The sequence below is a fragment of the Triturus cristatus genome, chromosome 7 (assembly GCF_964204655.1).
Source record: "Triturus cristatus chromosome 7, aTriCri1.1, whole genome shotgun sequence".
Lineage (NCBI taxonomy): Eukaryota > Metazoa > Chordata > Amphibia > Caudata > Salamandridae > Triturus > Triturus cristatus.
Genome location: NC_140590.1, coordinates 570,714,856 through 570,739,366, shown reverse-complemented (window position 1 = coordinate 570,739,366; position 24,511 = coordinate 570,714,856). Strand labels below are relative to the sequence as shown.

General features: G+C 44.1%; 1 protein-coding gene across 3 annotated transcripts in view; it reads right to left on the bottom strand.

Moving 5' to 3' along the window:
• The window catches only part of ACSF2 (acyl-CoA synthetase family member 2), a 720,413-nt gene that overhangs the window by 442,738 nt on the left and 253,164 nt on the right, over window positions 1–24,511 (bottom strand). For all 3 annotated transcript variants that reach the window (XM_085617105.1, XM_085617107.1, XM_085617106.1), the window contains exon 5: window positions 9,306–9,424. In XM_085617105.1, coding sequence (XP_085473231.1) covers window positions 9,306–9,424 — 119 coding nt within the window. The remainder of the gene's footprint in view (window positions 1–9,305; window positions 9,425–24,511) is intronic.

The following is a 24,511-nucleotide window of genomic DNA, read 5'->3' as shown; positions in this document are numbered from 1 at the left end:
TGATGTAGGGGGTCTTAATAAGAAATTAAATACGGTATGATACCCAGATGACGATGGTAACCCACAAACAAAGGGGTCAGCATGGGAAACTGAGGAATACGCTGGAGGTACCTCAGCCACAAAATATGTCTTTGCGAAGACACAGACTAAATTAGAGAAAGGATTCCCTATTATAATATCAATGGAAACCCGAGCCCCCCTTTGCGTAAGAAGTATTGGTCCTATTCCTGTATGTAATAGCAACTGCAACACCATTTTGATTATAACAGGTCCCAATCACAGTAGTTTTTTAGCATCCCATCATACATATTTTATTTGTGGAAATAAAGGTTATTTCTGTCTACCACAAGGGTGGTCAGGGATATGCTATGTATCTTTCCTCCTCCTTTCTGTTTATTTAGCTCCAGCCTCTTACCACAAAACACGATTATTGCCTAACAATTCTTTACTAGTTGGGACCAAAAGAATGATAGATATTAAAGCAGTGGACCAGACTGACACATCATTACAGGAGTACATAGACATGAATTTAGGTATCTTTTCTTTTGTTGGTCCGCCCCTCAATAGCAGGAACATACAAAGACTCACGAGAGTAGTTGAAGTAGTAGTTAATCAAACCACAACAGATCTAGGTAACATCACTGAGGAACTCCAGGCAGCAAGACTCGTGGTTTTACAGAACCGTATGGTTCTAGATGTTATCCTTGCGGATCGTGGTGGTGCATGCCGAATCATAGGAGATAGCTGCTGTGTATACATTCCAGATAGTACACCATCCGTTTATCAGGCTATCTCTAAGTTACATAAGATAGCTACTGAAATACACCAAGACACTGGAACATGGACCTGGTCTAGTTTGTTCTGGGGCATTATTACATCACAGGGATGGAAACTACTTATTACAGTAGCTTGCCTAGTAGGTGCTATTTTAGGTTGTTGTATTTGCATTCAGTGTATACCTGTAATATGTACCCTCTGCACTTCTTTATGCATGTCTTGTATTCCCAAGAAAGAAAATGTTCATGATGTTAAATAGGAGCTTATGCTCCAGCAACAAATAGATGATCTCATGAGTATAGATATGAGAAGTTTGAACAGCGATGGAGTACTTTAAATTGTGATAGTATAATCTACTGAGTTAGCTTATTATCTTTTTGCTTCCCGTATCTAATATATTCGAAATGCATCTTTGTGTTATTCAATTAGACAAAATGTGTTTAGCAGAGGCTAAAAGGAGGAACGGTAAAAAATGTATTCTGTTAAGTTAGCCTCCGCTCTCCCCCATTTTGTCTGTAAACACCCATTTTGTTTTTCTGAGAGGACTTTTGCATAGTCAGGAGTTACGTGTTCACTGAAAAGCTGGTTGTGCTGATAAAACTTGTGTGCCAGGGTAAGAGGCCTTACCCTGCCGAAAGGCCCGAGCACACACATGTTTTATCGATAAGCCCGCCAACGCCTGTAACGTCCCTTGCCTATCTACAACGACGACGTGGGTAGCAGCTTATCAAGAGTTAGCAGTTTGCATTTCATCATGATGAAGTGGTTTCAATGTGTTTCACGAGGCGCCAAATTGTATAAATACCGTGTTTGAACTTGTGCTTGTCAGTTCCCTCCCTCAGGCACTTGCAGTGTCTAGATGATTGGACTCCTCTCATGAGTGCAATAAACTTGTGTTTGGTTTCCACTCCAGTGCTGATCCTCATTTGTGAACCCGTAGACAAAGGGTGTCCCTGCACCAGTGAGACAGATAACATCTCACTCTACAGGGGCTCCTTAATGCTTCTAAGTCAGAAAGAAAAAAAACAAGTGTAAGTCTAAGGAGGGACAAGGGCTAGAAAAGCTAGAACCTTAAGGGCATAAGTTATGTGAGCTTACTCGAATAATCTGAGACGGTGCAAGGAATCGCCATCATTCTGGTGATAAGATTTTACCTAGACATTCTGCTTGAATGCTCCGGACTCACTTACGACCAGGGACTCCTTTCCCACCCTATTATCCCTGATCGTCCGATCGGGACCACCGAGCACGTCTTACTACAGAGCGGCTGCACACCGCGCGCACATAGGTTTATCCCTATTTTAGGCTATGTCTGACGCTCAGCCCCTTCAGTCGTTCCTGACAGTGATGGGGAACGAACGCTGCTGTCATTTTTGACTTGGCTCATGAACAAACGTAGGCTTTAGCTCGAGACTCATCCCCCAGCATGAACAGACAGGTCAACGCCGTCACATCCAGCTGCTTCTACACCCTCCGCATCCTCCGCAAGACCTTCAAATGGATCCCCCCTGAGTCAAGGAAGACAGTCACCCACGCACTCATCACCAGCAGACTGGACAATGGAAATGCACTCTACGCCGGCATCAACAAGTCTCTACTCCGCAAACTCCAGACAATACAGAACACCGCCACTAGACTCGTCCTCGGCATGCCCCGGCACAAACACATCAGCCAACAACTACAAAGACTCCACTGGCCCCCATGGAGAAAAGAGTCACCTTCAAGATCCTCACCCAAGCCTACAAATCCCTCCACAACATTGGTCCCAAATATCTCAATGACAACCTCCACGTACCCTAAAGAAACCTTCTATCCTCCAACCTCGCACTGGCCGAAACCCTGCGCATTAAAAGAGCCAGAGCAGGTGGAATATCCTTCTCTCACATGGCTGCAAAGATCTGGAACGAGCGACCAGCGGACATCAGACATGCCCCCTCCCTGAAGACCTTCAGGAAGATCCTCAAGACCAGACTTTTCGGCTAACAGATTTGCGCCCCCAAAGCACCTTGAGACCCTCATGGGTGAGTAGTGCGCTTACAATTCCCCTGATTGATTGATTGAGACCAACTCCCTTAGCATCCTATTATTCAGGCACCATTTTGGGATTTAAATCGGTCACTCATTCCATAGCGATTTTGAGGTTTTCCAATGTTCCTTCTGTTTTCTAATGTTTTTCAGATTAACCACGTCGCCCACAAGGTTAGCACCAACAGCGGTTGGTAGCTTTGTGTAGTATGGTCGTAAGGAGTAATATGGGGCATGTTTCACTTTTAAACTCACACCAGGATACCTTTTTAGGATCTCCTCACTCGGCTCACTTGTGTCATGTTGGTTTACAAGCCTCACATCTTCCCATAATTATTTTCACGCATGGATGACCTGACGATTTCATCTTGGCCTATCCGTCACTGGTTTTCAAAGTCCCACCTCTGATGGTTACCACTCCCGGTTGGTCACCCGCTGCACGCAAGTTTCGGCGCTTAAGAGTTTATTATTACGGGTCGTTAAATACGATCCTAGGTACAGTGGGACCCTCCGTACCACTCTTCAGATTGAGCTCTGTTAGCCAGGCTACTGGATACGCCAGCTAAGGCCTCCCTATGTGAAACCCTTTGATTTGTCAGCACGGCGCCTCTTAGACGATCGCCGTAAGGTGATTCTTTGCACTGTCTCTGATTTTTTGAGTAAGCTTACATAACATATGCCCTTAAGGTTCTAGCCTTTCTAGCTCTTGTCCCTCCTTAGACTTAATGCTTGTTTTTTACTCTCAGCCTCAGGAGCTTTAAGGAGCCCCCCTACCATTCTATCCAGCCTGATTTCCCTTGCTGGGTTCTGACTTGGTAACTATTAACTTCATTTTATCTTAGCATTCCCATTCAGACACGAGGCTTCTTGTAAGTAATATGGAGTATTCAATCTCTTGTAGGTGCTCTACCTTTTTGTCCTGATGAAAACCTCATGCTAAGGATTCAACAACCTTGATTTTGGGAAGGGGTCGAAACAATGACTTTTTTGTGACTCAATAACAAGCATGCATGACTGAGATTTGTCTTTAGCGTTCATTGATTGCTATGTTGTTACTATAAATGATTTGCGTTCTGTATGCGGGACAGGTTTTCATTATGTTAATATAATGTATATATGGCACATTACCTTTCCTTTTCTCTCAACCCTCACCAACGCACCTTTACCCTGAGCACTTTACTTCTTTTTTTCACCATGAACACCATTCTCATAAGTGGATAGTCAATTGTGATGTCTTCAACAATTGATTTTGACGTTTTTCAGAATAAAAAGACATTTACTGCATACCTATGACTAGGTCTTGGTGAATGCTTTCCCCTTTTTTTTATGTGTACCTTGAAGTTTTGATTGTTATTGTGACCATTTCTCTATTGTACTGTTGTAATTACCTGGGCCCAGTTAGCATTATGGGTTAGCCCACTGTTACTTAAATCTCCCAAGGGTGGGCACTCCCTGAGCATCCTATTATTCAGGCACCATTTTGGGATTTAAATCGGTCACTCATTCTATAGCGATTTCAAGGTTTTCCAATGTTCCTTCTTTTTCTAATGTTTTTCAGATTAACCACGTCGCCCACAAGGTTAGCACCAACCGTGGTTGGTAGCTTTGTGTAGTATGGTCAGGAGTAATATGGGGCATGTTTCACTTTTAAACTCACGCCATGATACCTTTTTAGGATCTCCTCACTCAGCTCACTTGTGTCATGTTGGTTTACAAGCCACACATCTTCCCATAATTATTTTCACGCATGCATGGCCTGACGATTTCATCTTGGCCTATCCGTCACTGGTTTATAAAGTCCCACCTCTGATGGTTACCACTCCCGGTTGGTCACCCGCTGCGCGTGAGTTTTGACGCTTAAGAGTTTGTTATAACGTGTCATTAAATACGATCCTAGGTACAGTGGGACCCTCCGTACCACTCTTCAGATTGAGCTCTGTGAGCCAGGCTACTGGATACGCCAGCTAAGGCCTCCCTATGTGAAACCCTTTGATTTGTCAGCATGGCGCCTCTTGGACGCAGGCCCTGGGGTGGGGGTGATGGTCCCAGGACCATTATTGGCTCCAGGAGGAGGACCGTGCGGCTCCCCCAGGGGAGGAGGTGGTCCCCGGGGTTCTTAGGAGCCTCAGGATGAGGGCCATGCAGTACCCCTTCAATATATTAATAAAGCCCCAGGGAGGTGGTGGACCCCGGGGCTCTTAAGAGCTGCAGAAAGGGGGCCGCATGCGTCCCCTCCCTATTTTTAAGCATGCCCCCGGGTGCTGAGTTTTAAAGAAGAACAGGAGACTGGGCTCCTTTTTTATTTTTTATTTGTGATTTCTGGAATGGCCCTCAGTTGACATTTACATATGAAGGACTCAGCTCGATGTCGTTTTTAATACATGTGCATAAACATGATGCCAGCTTCTTTTATTCCCCCACAGACTGACGCTATGCAGTATATGCGACAGCCAGTGTGATAGTGGACTAGGACACACACATACGAAACAAAGGGGGTTATAGGTATGCCAATGAAGGACAACAACCTGGTAAATATATCCATATAATGAAAGTGACTCTCATATACACGATATTTTAATTGGTGCTGATTGAAGCATGGCTGTTCTCTGTCTATTTCTGTCTCCCATAGGTTTACAAAACATAAAAGATGGACAAATAATGGTGCAGTGTGGCTAATTAACACTTGCTCTGATGAAATTGCTGCAAGTTCCCCTAGGCAATGAAACATGTTTTTTTTTTAAATGAGCAGACACACAGCATGGAATAAAGTAAGACAGCTAGTGATGTCTAGCTCGTTTTTAACTAGGAATGGCGATGTTTCCAATTAGACTTCGCTACTCCTCATAGGGTTGATACTATTCTTGGCCCGGATTATTTAACCGGTGCAGAGATTTCACACTTAGCACTTTCTATATCTCCATTATTATTCTTTCTGTTTGCATTTATCACAATTTTTGTTACAGGGTGGCAGTTGCTAATGATGAGAACCCGAGGACGCAGGCGAGTACCAGTCTGCTAACTCCCATGGTGTTACTCCCGTGAAGCACCGCCACCTTCATCTCACATTTTTCTTGTTTTTCTTTGAACCTGGTCACTTCACACTGATGGTTGGGAGATACCATGGGAGACAGTATGTACAGACGCAACCCATTTTAATAATTACTTGGTGATTCAGGACCTCCCTGACTAGACGGTATAAGGATAGCCGCTGCTTTGTCATACCAATTAGGGTGACCATACATGTTTGAAGGGGTCACTGAAGAAAATATTCACTGGTTATCCAGAACAGGTCCATTGTTGCTTATGCACTCACATATTGCCAGATTTATCGATTCTGGTTATGTTTCAAGTGGCATCAAATACTTGGGGCATGTTTTAACATACAACTCAATATAGAAAATGTGGAAAAAGCAAAATATCACAACACCTCCCAAGAGACAGATTAAATATGTGAGCAGATCAGCAGTGAATGGGGATACGCCACTGATTCACTGAAGACCGAGACCACTGCTCTTGAGGACTCTCTCCATTGCTGAAGCATCATACATGTGAAGATTATGCACGAGGTATACACATAAAAAGGGTGCAACAGTCTTATTTATTACTTTAAATAACATTGTGTGGTACTACTTTCTCCATTAGGGTCTTTGCAGCTTTTGATCCACGGTCTCTTATTGTTCCTTATTCTAAATGTTCTGTATTTCACTGAGCCATCTATGCCCGTCACTTTTTCCTGTGCTATGCCCGTATCAATGCAACATTAAACTATCTCTCCAACTTACTTGGATTTTTGCCTCTATAAAAAAGAGGTACTATATAACTAGAGACACATTTATTCTATTGGGCACCACCCCATGGAGCCCGTTAGTAGTGTTTCCTAAGCAGACGAGTTCCCAGTACAACTGTCTTGCAGGCTCTGAAAGGCCGAAGCTAGAATCAGGCCTTGCAGAGGACACCTGCACGTCACAGCAAGGTATCCGGATGACTGGTAGATAACTATTTTAACATGGGAGACAGTGGGGGGTACCCAATATGTGGGTCTCTTGAGCGAGCTTTGCTCATCGCCATTCATTATAAAGGGATTTGCCTGGTAGTGGGAGTCGCAGATGACATTCCCCGTCAGTCTCAGTACTGCCGCCTTCATTTTGGGAGCCGGAAAGCCCTATGTAAATCAGAGGACTATGTGTGGGATGCTGTGAGTGACATCACCAGGCAGCACTCTACTTCCCTATTTCTTCAGACCTGCCCACAAACAGGAGAACCTGATGTGCCCTAAAATTGCAACATAACTATATGCTGCTGCCCACAATAGTAACTGCTGCACTGGAGTCCAGATGTAGATTTACAGCTAGAACATCAAGAGAGGTATTTAGTAAGCCTAGGCAAAGCACTACGCTACGCTCGCGTAGATTGCGAAGTTTGTGCTACTTCGCACTACGCGAATTGCACGTAGCACAGTGCAAACACGCATAGCGTAGCGTAGTGCAGCGGTAATTTTTTGCTTGCTCGCGGTCCTCAGCGTCAAGTTGGCGACCGCGAGCAAGCAAAATGACATCCCGGCAAGACTTTTTCCTCGTTAGCGATCAGCAACATCAAGTTGGCAATCGCGAGCGTGGAAAATAAACCTCCCAGCGAGATTCTCAACGCGGGGAGGTCAGGTTTATCATTGCGAGTGGTCGCGCATGCTTGCGACCGCTCGTGATGAGAAACTACCAGTCCGCATTGAGAAAGCTGCCACTCGAGTAAAAATCTACTCGAGCAGCAGAAAACTACAGCTCGCACTGTGCAAGATGCCGTTTTCAATGATTGCACAGTGCCGGATGCTTGTCCGCACTGTGCAATCATTGATAACGGCATCTTGCACAGTGCGAACAGGGTACTACGCAGTTCGCGAAGTGCTACGCGTAGCTCGCGTAGTGCGAAGTGCACTTTGCGTAGCGCTACTTCGCGAACTACGCCCAGGGTTAGTTGGCTCAGGGGGAACACGGAAAGTTTCCATTAAGCAGCATCAGGCAAACCAATCAGTCGGCAGATTAAATGCTTTCATCATTCTGAAGTCATTAGATTTTTAATAGCTTAAGTGTCGCAAATTAGCTTTGCAATGTCTTGGCGTAAGCGGCACTGCTTTTTTGACAACCTGTGAATTTTACATGCAAATGAGGCCTACTTGTGCAACAAACATGTCTACACTAATACTTTAGGGAGTGTACCTGAAGGTTTACGGCCTAGGAAACTAATATTTGGAACTGTGATCATTGCTAACTGAGTGAATGAAATTAACATGTTATTTAATAAACAGGCTGAGAGTTGCACTAACAAAAAAAACGAAAATGCAGAAAAGAGAAACTTTAACTTTCTGCTGTTTAGGAGGCTGTGTCCATCAATATTACATATAACATATAACATTACAAGGTTGCAAAGCTAAGCACAGAACTAGTGTGGAAAGAAGTGTGTTTTCAAACAATTGCCTAACTTTGGGATATGTCGCTAACTGAGGCTTTGTTCTCTCAGCAATATAACTCCCAATCCTCTCTCGATAGAGAAGGATTGAGGAATGAGGTATAAAGGTACCTAAGCATTTAGGAGAAAAAGACACAAAGACTGATGCCTCGGGAGAATGATAGAGCGGTATGCAGGGAAAATACATGGATTGGCATACTAGAGAAAAAGATCAGCTAATAATTCAACCAAAACCTTAATTCAGAGGCTGTCAATAATATAGGTAGGGTTTAGATTACTTCCTAAAGAAAGTAAGATTGGGCAGTATAAAATGCTTTGGGTTTTTCTAAAATTAATTTGATGGTTGCTGAAATAATAACTGATCTTATGATTAATATAAAAAAGGTCTGCGTGCTGATTGTCCATCATATCACCACAATAAATAACTATTCATTATAAACACCAATTGCAGTGTGTCTACTGCTTTCAGGGATCTGCCAAACTACAAGCAAACCCTGCAGATAGGAGCACCCCTGACAAAAAGTTGTCCAACTCACAACTCGCTAAATCTAGATGTGCCTAGATTGTTATAGCGATGGGTGAGATACACCTGCCCATTTTCCTTTTCTCCGAACAGGGGAAGCAAATGGGGTGTGAGGTTTAGGAAAGCTATCTGGGTGTGCCCCACATTAAGGGCGGGGTTTAAAACAACAGTATTTAAACAGATACACTGTGGTAGCAAGATCAATCACTGCTTTTGTTACACCAAGTCGTGCCCACCACGCTACCGCAGGCTCTGTGTCTATGGTGACCAGGGCCATGGCCATCACTCGGCTTCGGACTCTGATGCACCAGGCCAGGTCAATAAAGGCAATCCTGAACCAGCCCACTATTAGAAAGCAACTACATTCTCCGTTTAGGTTTCTCATAAACTTAGATCTTGAGACTTAGCAGATCCCACAGATCACTTCCATGTTGTCGATAACAGTAAAACCATGACTGAAGGAGAACCCGTGCGCTGATCCCATACCGTGATGCAAGTAGGCCACCATCAAGACACCTACCTCGAGCTCTTCAGTTCTCCAGCACTTGATCGCTCTAGTTCAGGGCAGAGACGCAGCAGAAGATCATAGTAATTCTGTGTTTTAAAGTGCGATTGGAACACCACACCTTTGCAGCCAACCTACGAGAAGTGGGAAAGTGTGGATAGAATGAGAATAATGGAACATGGAGAGGGAAAAGGGCAAACTCAATGTCAGCCGGCGAGATGAACATGGACAGAAAGACATAGAAAGAACAGCTTAGAAGCAACACTGAAACATATTGAGACACTGTGAGGACAGCAAACCTACATGTGACATACATGCACATTAACCACCCTGACAGCCTCTGTGTTTGCTAAGCAAAGACTTCTGCAGTAAGTGCTGCTCAGTTGGGCCTCTGGGCTCAAAAAACCACAGAGCCTAAAATGCTGCAGTGTCTTTGACCAATGCATAGACTTTCTTCAGAGGGGTGAGGCGCACTTGCCCCAATAGAGTGGGTGTTTCTGCTTGTGTGCGTCATAGTTGCAAGCACACATGCATTCATTCATTCATGACCATCAGCTAGCTACATAGCCAGTTAACTAACCATCCTTCAGGCTGGCAGACTGTGACATCAGAGAACACGTGTGGCCCCTCTGCACCCGGCAGAAATCTTCCACTCAGTCAGAAGAGTCACACAGCGGATGCTCAGCTCTCACAGAGTGGTCTCGGCTGTGAGTAGCGTCCACACACCTTCCATTTCTCTCCTTTGCAATCCTGTCCATGCAGCCTTGTACATAGCGGTTCTCGGCATCATCAGCCTGTGGCGAGGTGATTCACTATTCAAATAAACAGCCACTGTAACCCTGAGATTTGGGATGCGGCCGTAGAGTTGAGAGTTCAGGAGAGCGCTATGGTTGGAATGAGAGAGAGAAGCAGTGAGACTAGCACCAAGCCCGACTCTGGGTCCAGCCCCAATCTGTACTTTAATCTACTGCTAATCCTGCCCACAGACCCAGCCGAGGGGTCTTGTGTTGGGATAAGGAGAGGCAGGAAAGGAGGCCACCCCCAAACTCAGCGACACAGTGAACGTCATGTTTGGCAAAAACAATCTTGCAGCTGAAGGCCGCGGAGAGAATGTGACATTTCCTTCTTAATCAAGAAAGAATGCAGTACTGTATATCCTGGGGTCAGTCTTTCGTACTGTTAATTCGTTTCCTTTTGAATAACAATTTTACAATAAAGATTAAACATACTTCGTTAACTCGGATTTAGCGTCTCTAAGTTACCAATTTCCTGAGGCCGTGCATGCGCGGTGTGAGGTGAACAAGTTATGAATGCAGGCACCTACTTTAATTTAATAGATTGATAAATGCCCAACGGGACACGCGCAGGCATGTTCATTCCGGGGTTTAACGAGGATTGTTTAAACGCTTTTCGAGCAAGTGTGGAAAAGGGAAATAATGTTTCATCTAAACTTACAACTTTCATCCTTTGTAGAATCCACTCTCCCACCTCATGGGTTTGATAATGTCAAAGTCATTTCACACTTTTAATTATTTTGTATCTAATTAGTTTTTCTGCAAAGAGCTACAATGCACCTCATGGTAGCCTATCAGTGCTTGTGGAAATGATACTAACAGGACACTGAAATATCAAAATAACCAGTCAACCGACCAATGAAGGCTGCAATCTGCTTGTAGAATCCCATCTTTTGTGTACTGATGAACGAGGTCTAAGCCAGGGGTGGATGAACCAAAGAGTTTTGGTAAGTGGTCAGCAACGGGAAAGTCAACACCAGTCTTACACATCACACTAGCTGAGACACGAGATCAACCAATGAGATGATTGGAGATAACTTTGAATGTACGTATGGAAGAGGTGCAGCCATAAGGTGTGATGATGCGTTTTTAGGGTCCTGGAAGCTGAGTAAGTCATTTTAGAATACGGATTGTGATAGTAAAGCATTTCACAGAGTGGAACCCTGTATATGAACTGCAGTATGATGAGTTGGCTTTGGTTTGTCCAGATGGACAAGCATAAAACAAAAAAACACACAGTTAACAATATATATATATATATATTCACAGAAAAAAACATAGGTTTCAGGTACGTTATAGTTAGGAATTAGCATTTAAAAAACCTCAGAAATTCACTGAAAAAACCATAGGTTTCAGGGGTGTTATAGTTAGCTGGACTTTTCACTTGTACAAAACCATTTAAATTCCCCCGTTATAGTTAGTTCAGCTAACTATAACTCGCGCGCCCTCAATGCACTGCTGATGACGTCACATATTACATCACTCATGACATGGTCAGTGACATCACTCATGACATCACTGATGACATCTCAAATGACATCACTGATGACATCACTGATGACATCATCCAGTGAATGTGTGTTTTTCTGAAAATTAAATATGTTTTATATATGTATATCTCAAGGTCGATGGAAGAATAAATGGGTATATAAGTGTCTAAATGGATGATTTATTTTTGAAAAATTGATTGTGTAACTGACTGATTAAGTGTATCATAGTGAATACATGGCTTAGTGAGTAATGTTTAAATATGTAAATATCTGTATCAGTCTCTAACTTTGTGTATAAGTGGCTGCATGGGTTGGTGAGTAGCTACATGGGTGTCTATATAGGTTATTAGTTGGTTTTTTGAGTATCAGTCTGAGTGTCTGCATGGTTCGGTGGGGGTATTACGTAGTGCATAGGTGCATGAATGAGTGACTCACTGTTTGTATGTGTTGAAGACAGCATGTGTGCAGGACTGTATGGGTGGATGAGTGTGTGTATGGGTGTGTTAGTGAGTGAATGACTGTCTCAATAGTGTCTTTATGAGTAACTACATATGTTTTAAACTAGTATATGTGACTATTGGTGTATATAAGTGAGTATATGTGAGAGGGAGAGATTGAAAGAGTTCCTGTATGAATAAGTATGTGTTTCTATAAGTGATTGTTTAAAAGACTAAGTATGTGTAAGTTTCCGTAGAAGTAAGTGTGGTGGTGTGTGTATAACTGTATATGCAAGTAAATGTATGTTTGATTCCTTATTAGCATGAGTGACTATGTGTGTGAGTAACTCTATGGATGAGTGGCATTGTGTAACAGGATGTATAGGTGTATGAGTACATATGATGAGTGAGTACATGTATGAGTGACTGTATAGGACTGGTGAATGAGTGGATGTGTATGTGGATCTTAGAATTACTGAAGAGGTTGTTGTAACTGGTATTGGTATGTCCATTGTTTTGAAAATGTTAGTCTCTATTTTTGAATGTGTGTATCAAAGGTTATATTAGGGTGAGAGGAGGTCTGCCACTCTATCACAAGGATGATGTCATCAGTGATGTCATCAGTGATGTCATGAGTGATGTCACTGACCATGTCATGAGTGATGTAATATGTGACGTCATCAGCAGTGCATTGCGGGCGCGCGAGTTATAGTTAGCTGAACTAACTATAACGGGGGAATTTCAATGGTTTTGTACAAGTGAAAAGTCCAGCTAACTATAACACCCCTGAAACCTATGTTTTTTTCAGTGAATTTCTGAGGTTTTTTAAATGCTAATTCCTAACTATAACGTGCCTGAAACCTATGGTTTTTTCTGTGAATTTCAAAGGTTTTTTAAATGCTAATTTCTAACTATGCTTACAGAGATAGGACATGTGAAGAAAGAAGAAAAAATGCACAGAAAGAAAAAAAAGAAGTGCAGAAAGAAGCAACAGAAGTCCTCAAAGACGAAGAAAAGTGCAGGAAGAAGGATAACGTGCAGAAAGAACAAAAGGAAGAGCAGAAAGAAGCCTTGTTGCAAAATCATCCTCTACCCTCAACTTTTTCAGACGGATACTGGTGGTAACTGAGTCTGACTAACCAGTTCTAGAGCCAGTGCTATGTTAAAAGACACTTAGAATACAGTGAAAACACCTACATACACTAGGGAACATTATGCGTTGGGGTCCCCCTGTGATTAGCATGACCTCCTCTGTAAGCCCCTAATATATAATAGGGCAGGGGGATTAAAACTACCTCTTAAAACAGGCCACAGGGCGTTTTTGCACACGTTAAGTCAGGCCCCGTCCCCTCCCTTCACCACTGTGTAAACACGCCCTGTGTTCGTTTTTAGTTGGGAGATTAAGTTCATTTGAATCCTGAGGGTCCCTAGGGTCCAACTAGCCCACTAGGTACCTCCAGTAAGTGCCACAGAGCTGCGTTGCAGAGAGGTGTAAAAAGTGGCACGGCCTGGACCACCTCTCTGCAATGCAGCTCAGTGGCGCTTACTGGAAGCACTTGGTGGGCTAGTTAGCCCCCAGGGGCCCTCAGTATTGAAGGGAAATTATATCCCCAATTTAAAACGTGCCATAGTGCGTGTTTGCACACGTCACCTCAGGCCCCGTCCCCTCCCTTCACCACTGTGTAAACGCGCCCTGTGGCGGTTATAAGTTGAGAGATTAAGTCCCCTTGAATCCTAAGGGTCCCTAGGGTTAAACTAGACCACTAGGTACCTCCAGTAAGCGCCACAGAGCTGCGTTGCAGAGAGGTGTAAAAAGGGGCTTGGCCTCAGAACACCTGTCTGCAGCGCAGCTCCCTGGCGCATACTGGAGATGCCTGTTGGGCTAGTTGGCCCTCAGGGACCCTCAGTATTGAAGAGGAATTAATTCCCCAACTTACAATTCGCCAGGGGGCGCGTTTGCAGAGTGCTGCAAGGAGGGGGCGTGGCCTCCGGCACGATGCCAGTCTTTTATTTATTTTCATTTTTTAAGAAGGGGGGCTGTGTGGTTCCCCTTCTTATTCTAATTTATTGGCCCTGATGACCCCATCCCCCAGGGCCTGTCTCCTAATTATATTTTTTTGACCCCAGTCCCCAGGGCCGGCCACTGTTTATTATTTTAAAAAAATATATATTTATAGACACACCTAGGACATGCTGGACAAACCGTACGTACCTATCACCATGACGATTTACGTGATATTCATTAAAAGGCGACTATGCATACAATGAATCCACGTGGAATGTATTTACACCACTAGTGAAGCTCTGACATGTCTGATGCCCCACCGTGCCTAATCCCGGTAGACACCCTTGTCGTTTATTTATACAAACATGGGTAGCTATTGACGGGCACATTTAATACACATGCACACCAAGCCATTCAAAGGGGATTCGACAAAAATTCGACCAAAACTATGCAAGAAACCCCCCTCACGGTTAATAAAACACACATCCACTGCCGGATGTGTAATACTTTATATTTTACTCTCTGGAAAGGGGACGAACATCACTTGAGAGTCACAGCGCGCTCTTGGCAGAGCCCAATGCTGTGTTACACCCACCATTGCCTGCTGAGTGCCACACAACTCTGTGTTGTATTCCACTAGCTAGTGCATATGCTATGACACTCTCTAGCCCATGTGCACTGTAACACCACCCCGTGAATATGTCATGCCACACTTGTCTTCGCACAGGTTATATTGCCCCATCTAACGTGCCTTCCTCGATGCCTATGTTATAACGCACAGTGCCATGCCATACATATTACAATCTGGGATCCATATCTTTGTCACAGTGCATATGCAACGTTACACTCCCCAGCACATATTTTATATTACAACTTTAGAGACTAGTTAGGTTACACAACACTGCCCTGTGCATATTACACTCCAAGGCGCACATCGCATAGCACGCGCTAGTGCCTGTGCTATCTCGCGCTCTCCAATGAATCTAATTGCGCACAATGTATTGCATATTATATTTCACGCCCGGTTCATCTTATATCACACTTTTTGGTGCATAGTTTATACCATACACTATATCTAGTTTTCATTTTCAATCGTGCTCTCAGGACTATGTTCTATATAACACTGTGTTCACCTATCCTTTTCACGGGCATTACATTTTGCGATAGGGGGTGGAGGGTCAGGGGGTGTTTCTGCCAAGTGAGCCCGGAGTCACAGTCACAAACGTCCTCTTCTTCCTGAATAAAAGTGAGATTATGCTGCATACTTGTTCATATTTTAAGTAGTTCGCACAGACACACGTTTTAAAGACAATAAAGTTCCTAATACCCGCCTTCTCTGAACAGTTAGCTTGCTGCCCCATCCCCCTCCTCCCTATCCTCTGTTGTGTGAATCCATGGACTAGCCTCCTCCCTCCTGCCATGCATGGTCTGATGTGCTGCCACTGCCCTCAATTTAGTATGATGTACCAGTCCACTCCTCCTGCCCTCCATTGCCCAATTCTATGCCCCATCATTGACCTCCTGCTCAAACTCTGTGCTTAGCTTGCTGCCCCTATTCTCCTTCCCACGGTCCTCCGATGTCTTTGTGCATGCCCCTGCTCCATCCTTTTTGCCCACCATGTTCCATGGACGGGCCACTTCTATCTACTCTGAGTGTTCTGTTGAGCTGCCACTCCCCTCCCACCTGCCTAGCATTGTCAGATGACTGTAACCTGTCCCTGCCACCTCCACCCTGCCTGTCCACATGCCATGCCCCTATCCTCTTCCTCCTGTCCTACATGGTCCATAGTACTGCCACACCCTTCTGCCCTCCCTGGTCTGTTGTGCTGCAACTGCTCCTCCTTCCTGCCCCGTGCGGTCTGTTGTCAGGACCCTTCCCCTGAACTTTGTCTGTGCACAGGTCCTGACCCTCCCTTCTATCCTCCATCGTCCTTTGTGCATGCCCCTGCACCCTCCTTCTTGCCCATCATAGCCATTGTGCTGCCACTAACCCTCCCACTTGCCATGCATGGTCTTCTGTGCTGCCATGGCCCCTCCCACCTTCCCTGTGTGGTCGGTTAGCTGCCCCTGACCCCCTCCCACCTTCCCTCCATGGTCTGTGTGTATGCCACCACAGTCTCAGTGTTGCTCTTCATGGTGTGTCTTGCTTCTAGTGCCCATCCTGCCTGACCTCCATGGCTATCTTGCTGCTCCTGCCCTGCCCCCTTGCCCCCAGCCCTCTGTTTACATGTGCAGACCCCTACTCCCTCCCTCCTGGCTTGTCTGTTCCATTGTAATGCCCCTGATCCGTCCCTCCTGCCCTTTATGGTCTGTTATGCTGCAGCTTTCTCTACTGTCTGTCCATTATGGTCAGCTAGCTACCATTGCCTCTTGCCCCTCTGTTCTCTGTTGTCCATGTGCATGGTCCTGTCCCCTTTCTCTTGCTTTCTATGGATTGTTGTGCTGCACTCCCATCCCGCATGCCCTGTGTGGTGTATTGTGCTGCTGCAAACCCTGATGCCTGCCCTGCAGGGTCAGTTTGGTGCACCTCTCCATGTCCCTCCTGTCCTCTGTTATCCAAGTCCATGTCCCTACCCCATTTCCTTCCATGATCCAATGTACCATACTTGCGAACATTTCGAACTTGGTAAGAGGGAGATTTTGAAAAAAAACTGGGGTATTGATTTTCCCCTTTGAGTTACATTGAAAAAGAGGAGATTGTAGACAGGAGACAGATCAAATAAAGCCCATTTGAGCTTAAAAACATTGGACGTTTCCTGGCTGAATCGGGTCTGTTGGCATGTATGGTTGTACTACCATTGCCTCTTCCTTCTGCCTGCCCACAATGGTCTATTACATTGCCACAGCCTCTCTTGCAAGTCCTGTATTGTTGGTTTGTTGCCCCTGCCCCCCTTTCCACTGCCCTCCATAGTCTGTTGTGCTGCCACGGCCCTTCCTGCCTGCTCAGTGTGGTTAAATTGTTGCCTTTGCACCCTCCTACCTGCCTTCAATTTTCAGAGTCCGTGCCCCTGGCCTCTGCCTCTCAACAGTATCCTAATGAACAACTAGATTGCTAACATTCTATATTTATTACAAAAGTGTGGAACGCCTGACGTCATCTTGATGTAATCAAAACTGTAATACCTAGAGCATTTCCTTTAGAAATTACATATATGAGAGTGTCTTATTAGCATCACAATTATGGTTAGTGCTCTAAAAGACTAAAATAAGGACATATTTTCTGAGTTTTCAAATAGCGACAAAGCACTTTTAAATTATTTGTTATCTTTATGTTTTTTATCCAGTTGACCACTTGATTAAATGTTGCACTTAGGGGAGAGGATGTGGTGTTACTTCCAGAACTGCAGACTTTGCAACTGTGGAACCAGGTTGGAGTTTCTGCTTCAGCTCGACATTCTGTGATTCTGGTCAAATCACTTAGTCTCCCCATGTCTACAACCAAAATGAATTTGTTCTTGTGTGATGTAACCAATGCTCATGTAAAGCACTCCAATACCTGACAAGTCTGCCCTATATAACACTGCAAAAACACAAAATAATAAGTGTTTTGCACACTTCTGTCATTGGGCTATATTTGGGCTACATCTGGGTGATTTTGGGCTACATTTGGGCTCTTTTGTCTCCGGTGGCCATCTTGGGAGATTTATTTGTTATGAAGTTTCCTAATTTTCTCATGTACTGCAGTCTCCTCAGTAGGAAATGCTTTCAGTTTTTTACTTTGATTCCATCATGAAGGTATTCAGATATGTCACACAATTGCCATAAATTCTGAATGTTAGCACTCTAGTTGCTCATTAGATCACTGTAGTAAAACTACTGTTCACCATGGAAGTATGCTCCTGGTATTAAAAGTGCATGTTTCAGTCTGCATGTCAGAATTTTTTAATGAAATAGAAGAGGATTTGAGAAGTCACTCAAAATGTGCCCTCATTTTCTTTCTTCAGCATTAATCATAATTTCTATGGCAAAACGAACCCCCTCATTGTGTTCCTTTTTAAATTAAATGTTTTAAGTGTTACCAGTTTATTCCAATCAAGATGGCTTCAGGTGTGCCATACTTTTGTCATAATGGAGACAGTAAGCGCTCTAGTTGTTTTTAAGAACACTCTGGGACATTCTGTCATTGGGCTATACTTGGGCTACATCTGGGTGATATTTGGGCTACATTTGGGCTCTTTTGTCTCTGGTGGCCATCTTGGGAGACTTATTTGTTATGAAGTTTCCTAATTTCCTCATTTACTGCAGTCTCCTCAGTAGGAAATACTTTCAGTTTTTTACTTTGATTCCATCAAGAAGGCATTCAGATGAGTCACACATTTGCCATAAATTCAGAATGTTAGCACTCTTTTTGCTCATTAGATCACTGTAGTAAAGCTACTGCGCACCAGGGAAAACTGCTGCTGGTATTGAAAGTACATGTTTCAGTCTGCATGTCAGAATTTTTTAATGAAATAGAAGAGGATTTGAGAAGTCACTCAAAATGTGCCCTAATTTTTCTTTCTGCAGCACTAATCATTTTTTTTAATGGAAAAATGAACCCCCTCATGCTGTTCCTTTTTAAATTAAATGTTTTAAGAGATACCACTTTAATCCAAGCAAGATGGCTTCAGGTGTGCCATATGTTTATCATAAGTAGGACTGTTAGCGCTCTAGTTGTTCTTTGGAACACTCTGGGAAGCTGCAGTAGAACACAAAGGAATCAACTGACAGTCTCTGCCCTTGTTGGATGTACATGTTTTTCTGAGAATGTCGGACTTCATTCTCACATGACTGAGAAGGATAATGTGAATTTACAGAAAATAAGCTCTCAGTTTAGCTTATAGATCACCTTCCAAACCTCTGTGGGAAAAGCATGAGAAAATATTTTTCTCTCAATCATGATATCCCAGCAGAAGGCTTTTTCACATGGTGAAATCACCTTAGTACATACCACAATTCCTAAAATGAGTATGGTACCATCAACAAATGATTTATAATGTAACTAAAGTCTTAAAACCTTCTATTAACTGCAATGCTTTTTAATGAGGTGCTATCGTGTATATTGGTCCCAAGATGGCTGCCAACACTTCTTGGATGAAGTGCTGACAGCCAATCAGATCTCAGGATGAGATGTGTGGTTAGGCTCCGCCCACATATGTATATGATTTTACTTTTGATTTTCTCAGGAACTACTGAACAGATTGACACCAGACCTGCAAAAGGCACTTCCCTGACCTGAGGACTACCTCTCTGCCAAATTTCAAGTAATTCTGTTCAGCCGTTCGGGCTGTACCTTGGACTAAAGGTCCCTATGGAAAATTGCATGAGGAAAACGCGTTTTGGGACCCCCCTTTTTTCTCAGCCCTCGCTTGACGAATCCCCCCGAGACTTTCAGGGTAGGAGCGGAGCCGAGTGCCCCATCTATTTTGAAAAATTCGCGAGGATTCGTCAACCGGCGCCAAAGTTATTCCAAATAGAATGTTGCGGATTTCCTATGGAAACACGGTCCTAACTATAACTATCTACTGGCGAACGCCAGTAGATTATATATATTATATATATATATATATATATATATATATATATACACAAACAAAAGTGCCTTAAGCATCTGGAAGGCACTCGACAGGTCTCTGCCCTCCGGGTTTGAAATCATCATGCCTTCCCACCTCAGCTTAATCCATTACTGTGCCCGACGCGTTTCAGGGTCAACACACCCCTTCCTCATGGGCCTGCAATCATGGCACTCGAAAACAGCATTACTTTCAATTCAGACTTTTTATCGGTTGACAAGTCTCCAAAGTGGGCGTGTGCTGAATGCACCGTCTCACCATCATTAGCTGGGACTTGTAGTCCGTAATGCGTCATCATTATCATCGTTGTAGTAAGGTCAAGTGTCCTGTTTAAATTTGGCTGTGTACCTTTCAATAACTTAAGTAGGCAGCGGTGCGGTCGGGCAAGTCCATTAATGAAGAGTCCTGTGCTACAATAAGTTCCTATGCGTTAGGAGCTCGAGCCTCGTTCAGCTGGTAAATTCATCCTTTTACCAGCAAGCGATGGTGCCTCCCACACGGCCGGGCCCCTGTTCATCTCCAGTCCTGTTCATCCCCAGTCCTGTTCATCCCCAGTCCGGTTACATTTAGTGAAGATGGTCCAACATGCAGGTATTTTGTGGACAACCATGACCGGTATAGACTGTTTTCTTGAGCGCTGCACATATGTCCATCCCCGGAGTTCTCACAGCACTCTTGGGGGGGGGAGGGAAGCATGTGCAATCTAGCGTCAAGCAATGCCACGTTTTGCCACCATGAAGCCGGTGACCACTAAGCAGCGGACGCTCACTGAGACAGCTTCCAACTCTTCGATACCTAAAATAACATGCTTCAGGTATGGAGTCAGTGTATAACGTACTATTCTGCGAACAGTGTCATGTATAGCAGTCGAATAAGTGGAAATTAGGGTGCAATCCCATATCAAGTGAAAGAACCCAACGTACTCGGCTAGGCAACCTGTACAGTGGTTGTCTTTTTTCTTTCTCATCCGCCATAACTTATTTGGGTCATAATACATCGATGGAAACATTTCAACTGGATTAGTCTAAGGTTAATAGATATCGTCAGACACGCATTTAGTGAGAGAGACTCTGAGCTGTGCACTGGCCCAGAGGTACTTTTAAAGCAGCACATTAATTTTGTTGAAGAGGGTGGGAGTATGGTATAGGGGAAGTTTTGCAGCACATACAAAAATCGCAGCAAAGCCACCATTTTAAACAAATCCCTTCGAGCCATAGTCGATAGAGGGAGTTTATCCCACACTGTGATCTCTGCGTGTATGGTTGGCAGTAAGATGGCGATGTTGTGATTCCAGGATTGCGGTCGGTCTATTATTAAATTTATTCCCAGGTATTTAAAGGGCCCATCTTTCAGTGTAAGGGACCAGGTGGAAGCAACAGTGGGGCAAAGCCTCGCTACAGAGATGTAATATGGCTCACATGCAGGCCAGAGGCCTATCCATACAAACACGATATGTCTAAAAATCTGGGGATGGATTGCTCCAGTCTCTGCACAAAGAGCAAAAGGTTGTTAGAATTGAGGGACACCCGATTCTCACGTGCATGGGATCCCAGTGGCTACCCGCTAGTTGTACACTTAGACAGATCCATTCTCCTAGATGCCCAACCACAGGTGCCAAGAGGAGAGGGGAAGAGAGGACAGTCCTACCTATGTCAATTGGGAATGGAGAGGAAAGAGCGCCATTGACCTAGACCCACACCCAAGATTTAGAGAGAAGAGAACTTGGATTAATTTTAAGAACCGGCATCCGAAGTTCTTCCTATGGAGGATATGTAGAATGAATGGCAAATGGGTAGGTTCAAAACCTTTTTCTTTTCAAAGTCCTCTAAGGCCAGGGTCGTTCTCTCCTGCATCTAACAAGTTTGGCCATGATGAGCTGCAGGCGACGAATGCAGTGCCTAGTCTTGCATTTTGACATAAAGCGTTTTGGTCAGGTCTGATAAAGGAATGGATGACTTGCAGCAATCAAGTATAGATTTTCATCTCTATATTGATCAGGGAGATCGGTTGGTAAGAAGTGCAGTCAGTGACATCTTTTCCCAGTTTATGGATGACAACAACATTGGACCCTCTCATGTCCTGCGTCAAGCGTCCCTTCCATGTGGTCGCCTCAAAGAGAGCAAGGAGGTGAAGGGCCAATTAAGAGTAGTACCGTTTGAAGTATTTGGCAGGAAACCCGTTCAGGCCTGGGGTCTTGCCAGAGTTTAGGAAGACAACGGTACTTTGTATTTCCTCAAACTTGATGGGGCCTCAAATTCTTCTTCCTGAGCCTCACTGAGAGGGCACAGCGGTAGATCTATGGCTATGTTGACAGTTCTCTCTAGATGTGGTGAAGTACAGCCTGCATACAGCGAAGAGTAATATTCCGCAAACCCCTCGGCAATGGAACTGGCCTCCGAGACCAGCTCACCATTGTACGATGCACAAATGGAATCACCATGCACTCCAGGTCTCAAGTCACCAACCAATATAGGATGCAGCCCTCATTATTACACTACTCATAGATACAATGTTAGGCCACTAACCAATTGTGCTTGGCTGCGTTCAATCTGATTTGTCGCAAGTTCTGCTCCGCCACAGCTAATTGTTGCAACGTGTCATCTGTACCGCCATCGAGAGGGATGAAGTGTTCTATGATGTTCACTTCAAGCTCAACTGCCTCCTGCTGCTATTCTTTTCTTATGCTGGTTATACAAGATTTAATGTGCCTATGAGTCACTGCCTTAAATGCCTCCCAAGTGGTGGCAGTGGAGTTTAACAAGCCAACATTGGTCTCAAAGTATGTAGATACTATGTCTCGGACGAAGTGCTCATCTTTTAGTCACCCGGAATTGAGGCACCAATCGTCCTGGACGGCCGACCTCCCTGCCCCGAGGTGCAGTTCCACTGAGGATTAATCTGCATGGGAGGATGGTCACCTCTCTCACACCTGGTAGCCCTGTGGCTGGCATAAAGAAGCAGTCTGTGTGGGAAACAGAGGAGTGAGAGAAGAAGGTAAATTGTTGGTTGTCTATGTGACATTTTCTCCAAACATCGCAATGCCCATGGGAGATGGACTCATCACTCATGTCTTAAGCGGAGTCTCTCTAGTGGTCGACCTACCCCTAAGGGCGTCTGGAGTTGGGTTCATCATAGCATTAAAATTACCATTGAGTATGAAAGTTTCAGTGGGAAGTAGTGCAATTAGAGCTTGTAGGGCGGTCGGCGAAGAGTCAATCACCACCAAGGGGATCCATGCACTGACGGTAGACCACATTTGCCCCTCTAGTTACCAGTGAGAGTGATGAATCGGCCCAGTGGATAAGGACCACAGACAGGACCAGGGGGAAGGAACTGTGCAGGATTATAGCGATGCCCCTTGCTGCCCAGGTATACCCAGCATGATACACCCGAGCATAAGCATGTTGGCCCAGGAACTTATAATGATTACCCATTAAGTGTGTTCCCTGTAGGAGGACATCCTTGCCTAGTTTTTTAACCTAGTTGATGACTGCACCCCGTTTACATTTGTCACTGAGCCCAATAACGTTCCATGAAAGGATATGGTGGGACCTGTTTAGTAGTGGCTGCTTCAGGGTGGTGTGTGGTGCGATGTGGTTACATGGATTATATGGATCTGTCCTATGTAAGAGGAAGTCAACTGAAACATAACTAGCCAGGGGGTTGCAACAGACACTTCTCCAGCAACTCCTTCCACCGCTTCCACCGCTTCCCTCCAGACCCCACTCTCTGAACTCCCTTTGCTACACTTCTTCCCATGAAGTATCTCTCGCCCAAACGGTGGAACGTGACAATCAATAATACCCCGTCAAAATCATAGAAACAAACAATAACCAGCCACCAAGAATCTGTACTTTGACAATAGTTCAGACATGGATCAGGTGGGCTATATTAAGCAATTTTACAAAATAACTCCGAAATTAGGCCAACTAAGGAAACAAAGTAGATCATCAAAGCTGCAAGAAACCAAAAACGGTGTAGAGGATGAAGATAAATCACGACTGCTAAGTAGTCTAATATCAAGATCAGAACAGGGGGCTGCCAAGTTAGCCAAGGAAAACCTGACAATAGATAGAAAGCTAAATATTGCATAGATACAAGTCTAGATCATAAACAGAAAGGAAATACTAGGAAGTACAGTGTAGAAAGTTGTACTCTGCAAATATAGTCAGGAAAAACAAAAGACAACCAGAACAAATATTTTGGCACAGGAAACACTGCGGAAGTGTCTTTAGCGAGAGATTACTTAACTTTCCCAGCAGGGTCATCCTGCTAGGATCAGTCAGCAGAAGATACATCTGAAACAAATTTCCTGCTCCAGCCCACTGAGATTTTGATTGGACGAGTGAAGTTTATGATACACTACAATAATCATGATGTAATCTATCACTTTCTCAGACTGTGCAGGAATTCGTGCAAGGAGATGCTGGTGCAATTTATGATTTCCAAATTTCTGTTCATATAATAGTCTGAAAATGAGCAAGCATCTCTACTGTGGCCGTCAATAATATCTAGAAGAAAAAAATACTCCTAGTATTACATGCTATCAAATACCAGTTACCCCTGAAAAAACAGTACCTACAATATTTGATCCTGGGAGTCCGAACACTAAACCCCCCAAAATCATCTGATATACCAGAAGAAACCAGTCCACAGTCGAATATCTAGAGGGCTATACATTCTACTAGATCACAAGTTCCCTGCATATGTTATGAACCCATAATTATTTTTCATAGAACTCCTTCCTTTGCAGCCCAGGCCTCCTGTAAAACATTCAGATAATTGTAGCCGCCTACTGTTTTGGTATCCGCTCAGTGCACAGACAAAGACATAAGCCATTTAATTGTACTTTTGTTCACCATAATATTATGAAATATACACAAACACAGATATACATGTATGCACGTTCAATCAATCAATCAGGGGATTGTAAGCCTGCTACT